Source organism: Ammodytes marinus (genome assembly GCF_949987685.1).
Source record: "Ammodytes marinus genome assembly, chromosome: 9".
NCBI lineage: Eukaryota > Metazoa > Chordata > Actinopteri > Uranoscopiformes > Ammodytidae > Ammodytes > Ammodytes marinus.
This window is the reverse complement of record NC_137213.1, coordinates 15,087,932-15,096,846: the sequence shown is the minus strand read 5'-3', so window position 1 is coordinate 15,096,846 and position 8,915 is coordinate 15,087,932. Positions and strand designations below refer to the sequence as shown.

Genomic DNA, 8,915 nt, shown 5'->3' with positions numbered 1-8,915 from the left:
AAATTGGCTCTGTCTGCAGTAAAAAAAATGTGTCACTTAACAAGTTATCATTGAGTGGTAGGTTTAAAAAAAATGTGGCAGTTCTGTACACCAGAGCAGCTGCTGGTAAAATAGTTGATCCTGTAATCAGCTGCCATTAGTGCCTTATTTTACATTAGATTATTGGTACTGTTCATTACTTTAACAGCCCAAAGGATTGTAAATGATTCAAAAAATATCTCCACACATTGATATATATTTTTTTTCTTCAGGGTTGGTGCCCCTCTCAGTGTGGAACAAGTGTTGCACACTGTGCTCTCCAATCAAGCTGAATTGTGAAAGTGGTATGGGGGAGTGTGGGGTAAAAAGAACTTTCATATTGCCTCAAGCTTTTTCAGTCTCATCTCCCACAGAACAGAGAAGAGAGAGCTACAGCAGCTCAGAGTGACTTTACATAAAATATCAAGTTTTTTCGAATTCTGAATGTTTTTTTTTTCTTTTTTTCTTACATATTGCACAAAAATTTAAAAATAAAAAAAGGAGAAGGAAGGGGGTCACGCTTCTGAGCAACACAAGCAGATATTATTTGCCCTTTATTATTTATTTTACAATTACAATTCCTTCAATTTAGATTTTTTTTTTTCTACCCAGGAAAAAAAACAGCAAGTCTGTGTATGAGCATGCTGGCTTTTTCTTTCTCAAAATATAAAGATATTTTTAACAAGCCCTCACAAGTGGGGGGAAAACTAAGGAGCAGGTGGAGGAAAGATCAAGAGGGTCCAACTGTGAGCCTCACGCCTGGGGAACCCAAGTCTGCCAGCCAATGAAGGGGAGAATATGGCTCCCAGGGAGGTGAGATGTGTCACTTCCATTAGCGCTCCCTCTCCTCTCTCTCTCTCTCTCTCTCTCTCTCTCTTTTCTTTCTACCAGACTTGTTAATGCTCAGATTTCCCTGCCCATGACTTTTGTGTCAACAAGATTTTTTTTTCCATGAGAGTAGCCTTTTGGAAACGCTTACATTTATGTTTGCACTATGAAACCCTGTCTTTTAACTCGGGATAAAAGAAAGGGTAGTGCGACCTTTCGATTAATAACATGCACTGAATCATCATCAGCATTAGGTTGGATCCTGATGTATTCACGCCACGCAAATGTTATAATGGCTACCATGTTACAGACGTCTTTTTATTCAAAGTCTAACCTGATATTACTTGGAACATTTCACTCTTTGTGTGGCTTCTTCCTTTCATATTATTTCCACCTGCAGTACATTTTTACCTCAGAGGAGACTGTCTCCCTGTGGCTCTGTGAAGAGAGAAGAGTGAAGCAGACCATATAAGTAGTTGCCTATTTGCTTTTACACTTTTGTGTGCAAGAAAAAAGAAGAAATGGTGCGTGTCACTGCAGACCGGAGGCCTTCTTGGAAAGATGACTTGCTTCCGGGCACGCTAGTAGGAAGCCTCTTTCTGACATTTGATCCCCACCTCTGTACAAGTGTCAGGAATCTTTCCAGAGGATTACAAAGTGTGCCAAGCCGGTTATGAGTCAGAATATCAACTTTTTATTTTTTTTTTGCTTAAAGGTGCACCGAGGAACTTTCAGTTTGTGTTCGTTCTTGCACCCCCTTTGGACAAAAGCTGTAGTGTTTTTACTATGCCAGCTGATCGCTGGGTGAGCGTACCCATGACAAAGGCATTAATAAAAACTATATAAAAATAGCGTTATTTGCACTGATGGTCTGGTTTGCTGTTACATGTAATGTATGATCATCAGAGGAAAGATTTGACTGTTTTAGAAATATTACAAAAGCTCCTCATAGAACCTTTAAAGTGTTTTGGACATGAGAACTTTTCTGAAACAAACATCACAATGAAACCCTCTAGTTATTTACTCCTAGTTTAGTTTCTGTGTGTTTATGGGTGGTTTGGAGCGAGCGTGTCTGTCTTAACTCCTAAACCAAATATTTTGACATCTTTGTTGATGTAGTTCCATAGTAAAGGTCAAATGGTGACTATACTGCATACGAGACGGCAAGCAATAATAAAACGTTTCACCATGTGTAAAAGCTCAGTTCATCACAGCCTGACACTTTCAAAGCGGAAGCCAAACCCTTTATTCAAATGTCTTTTTTGGAACACGTCAATTTGATTTCAAACCCATTGCCCAAGGAAAGCACTGCTTTTGGGCAATCTTTTGAATGCAACCTCAAGCATGACATTGATTATCTGAGCTTCATAATTATCTCCGCATGCTACTGTACAACTGTATTTCACATCCAGACGAGGCTCCGCACGGCCTGGGCGAGTGATTCCAACAACTCTAAGTAAATTAGCTGTGAATAAAAGCCTTCTAAGTACAGCACTCGTCAAAGACACCCTGCAGTTTAATGCTATCAATGTTCTCAGCGATTCAACAATGAAGTCACAGACACAGACACACAGACAACCACTCACACACACACACACACACACACACACACACACACACACACACAGCACACATACGCACACACACACACACACACACACACTCATACAAACAGCCACGTCAGTGAGAAAATAAGTTATAGCACTTCTGCAGCAAAATTATTAGATCACTCTGTGAGGCACTCTGAATTTTCAATGCAATGTTTTAGAAAAGAGTCAAATCAGCAGAGTTTCATTTCGGTGTGTCTCTTTTGTGTCTTATTTTTTTCTCCTGTTGGGCCGATAAATTGGAAATGCAAAATAGCTGCAGATGTGTTTGTATAGCGGTGAGGGTTTTCATGTAAATAATGGCGGTTCAGTTCCAGAGATAATATGGAAAACATATGAGGGAATGAGCTGTAATAATCACTCAGTAAAAACACCACAGAGAAAAAAGAAAGACAGAAGAAGAAAAAAAACAAGAGCAAGGCATTTATATTCTGTACCACAAAAAATAAATTCTCTCTTATTTATCAAAGATTTTTCTTTGGTCCGAGCTGCTTTTAAATTTTTTTCTTTTTTTAACAACATTGCCCCTCTGAACTGGCATTTCAAAAGGCACTTTGAAGATGGACACACAGTGAAAATGATCATATTTAATATTCACTTGTGCTCTTTCACACGTTTGAAGTCATCCCTGGATATAAAGTCTTGACTTCATTCACTTTATTGTTTTTATTCGTCTGCCAGTCAAGTCCTGCATATTTAAAAATTGCAATCATTAAGTTTTATTTTCTCTTTTAAATTTGGGACCAACTGCTCGAATATGGGAAAATTCCCTTTTTTAAGCTTTTGACTAATAGCAGTGACGTTATGGTGGTGTCTCAAGGGGAATGCGTTGCTATTATTTTAACAGAGGCGACCCAACAAAAACATGGGCCTCTGTTGAGTGTTTACTGTATAATGGGCGTGACAGGCTACCTTAGCTCAATTCTGAGGTCACTGCTGGTGTTTTCTACGAGTTATGACAGTTTTACAACTGCGGGGGCTCACACTCGGATTGCTCCTGACATCTCAGACTGCTGCTGTTGCTCTCCGTCTGCCACACAATCTCTCTTCTCTTTTCCCTCTCTCTCTCTCCCTCTTTCTCTCTCACTTTCTCCTCTTCGGCCTCTTCTGACTCTCCATCTGGAACACTCTCTTTCTCTCTCTCTCTCTCTCTCTCTCTCTCTCTCTCTCTCTCTCTCTCTCTCTCTCTTTCATTTCCTCACACAAGCACACACAGGCAAGAAATGATATCACACTTTGCTCAGCCGGACTCAAAGAGGACTCTAGAGCATTTTAAGCCTTAAATCTTAATCTCTCATAATGGGCTTCTTTGTGGAAGAAGTCGAGGAAGAGGGAGGCCTGTAATTTTTTTATTTTTTTAAATGGAGCTAGTTAGGGTGATATACTATTACTAACAAACATTTAAACAACTAACCAGAATTGCCATGAGGCTAAAAATAAAACAAATTCTGCAGCGCAGTGAAATTGCAATAATGGCACTGGGGAGATTATGCAATGAAGAACAGCACAGCAGGATTTTCAGGACATTTTCTTTTTTTTTTAACAATACACTGGCGTGTGCAGCTCTGCCTCGACACTTATGCCAACATATTCACATCCGCCCTGCAACACAGTCTATAAGCGCTATCCATTATGTGTCAGAGCTGTAAAAATGTGAAGGGGAACCTGATTCTGTCTTGTTTTTGCTGTTTCATGGCAGGCAGGAATTTCGCAGCCGAGGAGGAGCAGTGTTGTGCGGCTAGCAGAGCAGGGCTGAGGAGGGGGCGAGTCAGATGTTCTTTATCTTCCCGCTGCAGAGTGAAATGTAGAGGAATGTAAGCTGCACATTTAGAGGCCCTAGAGGAAATATAATACTCCTCCTGCATTGTGGCTGCGTTAATGTAATTATGCATAGACCCCGCACTATAGCTAAAGGAAAGGAATATATAAACATTGTCTGCAAGAACGCATTTTTAATTTAAATAATAATAATAGTATTATTGTGTGTTTTTTTCTTTTAAAGCCAGGCCTCGTTGGAGCGGGTCAAAAAGCAGATTCTGTAAACATAAATATTAATTCAAGTTTGGATAAAAGTTTAGCATAATTCATGAGGGAGAAAAATAGGCTATGTATAGGCTACCTAAAGTGCACACACAAGTGTAAACTTTATATAGTCAGTCAGCAAAAACACACACACACACACACACACTCACACACACACACACACACACACACACACACACACACACACACACACACACACACACACACTTACCACATTTTGGCCCTGCCTGGCTCCATGATCTGATTTTGAATTCAGCCTCTTGTTTGATGTATTTTTGATGATGGACATGAAATAATGTCCAAATCACCAGAGGCTGGAACATCAAACAGATTCAAATGAAAACACGCTAAATGTCTTCTCGGACTGAGCCTCATTGCGGCTTCATTTGCCACTGCCCCTTGGAAGTGTGCACTCTTTGGACAAGGTACAGATAAAAGATAAATGAGAAATGAAGAAGCACTTTCATCTCCAACAAACTTTGGCAACTTTTTAGTTTTTTTCCTTTCTCAATTGCAACGCAAACACCCTGCACGGCTTATGTGACATGATCCGATAATTACACATGCTAGGCTAATGCTAGCGACTGGATGAAGAGTCAAAGGTGGAGGGGAGTAGATCTTTTGAAGACGATGAATGGCCAGAAATCATCACAACGGGATAAGGAGTGAGCGCAGATATGCTTCCCTGAGTATATAAAAAAAATAAAGAGTAAAACTCCCCACCGCTGTCTTATTTGGGAAAGGGCACGATCATCTGTATATTGTTCAATCTCGGAATCCAATGTTCTTAAAGATAATGGGGTGAGAGCGCTAATGCGGAGCACAGGTGAGTCAGTGATAATGAACCAATATATATGCATCATGCAAAACCGATCCTTATGCTTGGCAAAAGGGAGCTCAGCACATTCACTCATCACGATTTTGTCTGTTATGAAAAGGTAGACGGGAAAAAAAAACTTCCCAGTGACATCACAGACGCCCGAGAGGGGTCAGTCCCACATGAGGAAGATTGCGAGCTGCCATGTCGACCCTCCTGTGTTTCATTATAAAAGACGCTTTCACAGACACATTGCCCAGCCCATTCCCCTGCAGCATTTAATTTGAATTGATAACTCAACATAAACCAAATTTCTGTATAATTTACCGGACGGTTCGGTGTCCCTCCGGAGCGTGTAAACCGAGAGGGCCCAGTGTTCAAATAACCAAGGCAGACAGCCATAGTGGAGTCAGAGCTCTAGTTTCTTTGACAGCAAACTGGCACCCTGCTTCGACTAATAAAAGTACAGCGACTTGCATGTGTGCAGCTAAGTGTGTGGTCAGCTGGAGCAGGATACTCTGGAGAGAAATCTGCTAAATCTATGATGATGAGCTACAATGCAGCGCATGGATACTTACATGGAAATTATTCTGATAAATCGTGTTAAATTTGCATAATAAGCGTCAATGTGTGTTTTCCTACACTGGCGGCCATGTGTGAAGAAGGCCTGTGCCATGCAAAAATTAAAGATCATTTGTGTATCGTAAGGGATGCCAAAAATATGTTGGAGGGGATTCCCATGTCTAAATACTGTAGCTCCAGATTTATATTAATTTATTGTATTGAGACATTTGTTTATTTGCTATTTCTGGTTTTACATTACAGTCAAAAGGAACCCACAGAAAGCTTTGTAACTGAACTGTATGTTACTGTGGGTGAATCTCAAAACTTTTGACACTTGAGCTCTTTGGCTTAAGCAATGATAAAGGGACATTTGTTTTGGGAGGCAGTAATTAATGAAGTTATTGATATTCTTTTTTTTTACACAAGTTCAATGTTTTTAGTGAGTTAACAATTTAAAAAATAACATTCAAATAAAAACATCATACTTTGTGACTTGTTCCTTCATTATTATGAACATGGGCAATGCGGCTTATTTTGAAATCATACCTACAAACCCAGTCCTGCTGCTTTAAATCCTCATTACTGTACCGAATGTCTCTTTATCCGCAGAAAAAAAAAGTCCCCCAAAAAAATGAAAACATTTATAAAAAAGAAAACACAATTTATTCCTAATTGAGTGCAGTTTGGTAAAAACCACAGTGCCCAGCTTTTTAAGGATATAATTTTGCTAAAATGAAAGTATATTTTAATTTGCAGTAATTAAAGATGAATGTTTTCATTAGGAACAGATGGGTTCGGGGCTGAATGTCCCACAGAGGATGGGAAATAACTGTTAATGTAGATATGTAACGGCAACAGTTGAAAATAAAAGAAGTGGAAATATCCCCGACCTTCACCATGAATAAGCAGCCGGAAATTTGCGAACAAGAAAAAATTTCACATTTATTTGATATCAAACAGGAGTTGAATTAAATATCAGCTGATGATGGGCTCTTACAAAAAGAAATAAAATGAACCTAATCAGTGCTGCAACAACGTTCCACACATTCCAACCATGTTTTTTTTTGTTTGTTTTCCTTTTTTTCTGAATTGTTCAGTTAATAAATTAATTAGTGTCAAAGGATGAAACATTGTCCGCACTGAAACGGACAGAAGGCTTTAAAAACCTGACAAATTTATTTTCAAAGTAAAATAAATTACACAAAGTTTTCCAATTCACTCCAAATCTGTGCATGGCCTTGTGTTAACACATATACTACTGGCAAAGAACTCATCATTCATGAAAGCAAAGAAGCACTTCACAAGCGGAGACGTGAGCATGATTTCATGTGGATTGATATCTCTCAAAACTTCATTTTTTTCATATTCAAACATACTACGACGAGTCAAGTGTGAGAGGAAAAAAAACACATTTCCACCCTTAAGATTTAACCTTGTCGGAAGATTCTTATTAACATTGAAAGGGCATAACTACTGAATGGTTGCCGTTTCTTTTATTTTTTTATTTCTTTTGTTTTTCTAACTTTTTACACTAGTGGTACAGCAAAATATATTTTCTTTAGCTGTTACTTTGACAACAGTTAAATGTGCAATAGAGAAAATATAAGGCCTGAGTCTGAATTAGTGGTTTCTTTAAACTTGACAGTACTGACTGTGTAGTTCTAGTTCTGTACTTCACGGCTAAAAAGATCCCGATCCTGCAAAGTCCCCCCAGGAATATGTCAGGAGTTTCATAGTTCTTTGCTTGGAGTATACACATCATTTTTTCATCCCTTCTTCTTCGACAGTACAGAACAATAGAAATGCCAGACTTGTCTCTGACACAGCGGCCTGTGTGTAATTCTCTGCACCTCTTTAGTCCAACAGCAGAGCTTTCACAGTTCACATTTGTCTGGCGTCCCATGGACGTGTTTTGTGTGTTAATGAGAACTGTGTGCAAAAAGTAATTTCTTCATTATTTTTTCCCCATCCAACAACATTCTACTTCCTGTCCTCATAAGGAAGGGCATGTGGAGCAAGGGAGCCAGACATGCCGGCTCTCTTTGACATCAACCCCTTGAAAGCGCCCCTATGTGTCCAGACCTGTGCAAAAAACCAAAATGGCCCCCCTGCTCAGAGGCTGGTAATGAGCTGCATTTGTCCGTCGCTGGGTGCCTCCCCTTCCGGCGCGCAGGCTTCGTTGTTGGGCGGTACGATGCAGCCGTCGCTGGTGCCTCGGTGGATGTGGTAGTAGGACATTGGCTGCGGTGTGTCGCCCAGCTCCGGCATGCTTTTGTGATACGTGTCCTCGCTCTCGCTCTGCGGCGAGGGGGAGAGCTCCCCTTCCTCTTCCTCCTCCTCCTCAGGGGGGTAGGGCGAGGCCGAGGAGGCCGAGGGCGAGTCTCTTAAATTGGGCATGCTGGTGTAAAGCGAGTCTCTGTTGTTGTTGTTGTTGTTGGGCGAATGGGAGCCTGTGTCCTCCATGGCGGTAACAGTCTCAGAGCCGGGGCCGTCCACTAGGCGCCTAGGGGCCTTGTGGGCGCTGTAGAGCAGGGAGTGAGTCCTCTGGGGCAGGAGGGGGGCCTCCAGCGCCTCCTTGTGGTGGGGGTGGAGGAGCAGCTCCAGGGTGGCAGCGTGGCCTCTTCTGCCACTCCCTGCTCTCTGGAGGGAAGTGGCGTCCACGTGATCGGCCACGATGGCGTCATCCTCGCTGCCGCTCCCACCACCACCCCCACCACGCTCCACCGTCAGCCGGGTCTGAGGAGGCGCAGCGCGGTCCCTCTCCCTGGGGGCCTCGCGGCCCCTGGGGGCCAGCCGGGGCCGCAGGTTGTTGTGGACGATCTCAGAGATGATCATCTTCTCGAAGGCGGCGTCGTCCAGGTTGAGGACCCCCAGGTCGCCCGGGGCCCGCACGCCCACCGCCTCATAGTCGTCGTCGCGCAGGGAGTAGCTGTTGTTGAAATTGCCATTGAGGGGGAGGGTGTCCATGGCACTGATGTCCCTGCTGTTGCTCAGAGAGTGCTGTCCTGCAGGAAAAGGCAAAGGAGTGTGTGTGAGGT

The 8,915-nt window shown here is 42.0% G+C and overlaps 1 protein-coding gene across 4 annotated transcripts in view; it reads right to left on the bottom strand.

The window, feature by feature from the left end:
- Positions 1 to 6,840: 6,840 nt before the first annotated feature.
- The window catches only part of adgrl2b.1 (adhesion G protein-coupled receptor L2b, tandem duplicate 1), an 86,390-nt gene continuing 84,315 nt past the window's right edge, over positions 6,841 to 8,915 (bottom strand). For 3 of the 4 annotated variants that reach the window (XM_080034406.1, XM_080034403.1, XM_080034404.1), the window contains one exon: positions 6,841 to 8,882. In XM_080034406.1, the coding sequence (XP_079890532.1) occupies positions 7,990 to 8,882 (893 nt within the window). In that variant the 3' untranslated portion in view covers positions 6,841 to 7,989. The remainder of the gene's footprint in view (positions 8,883 to 8,915) is intronic. The other variant, XM_080034405.1, reaches the window with a different exon arrangement.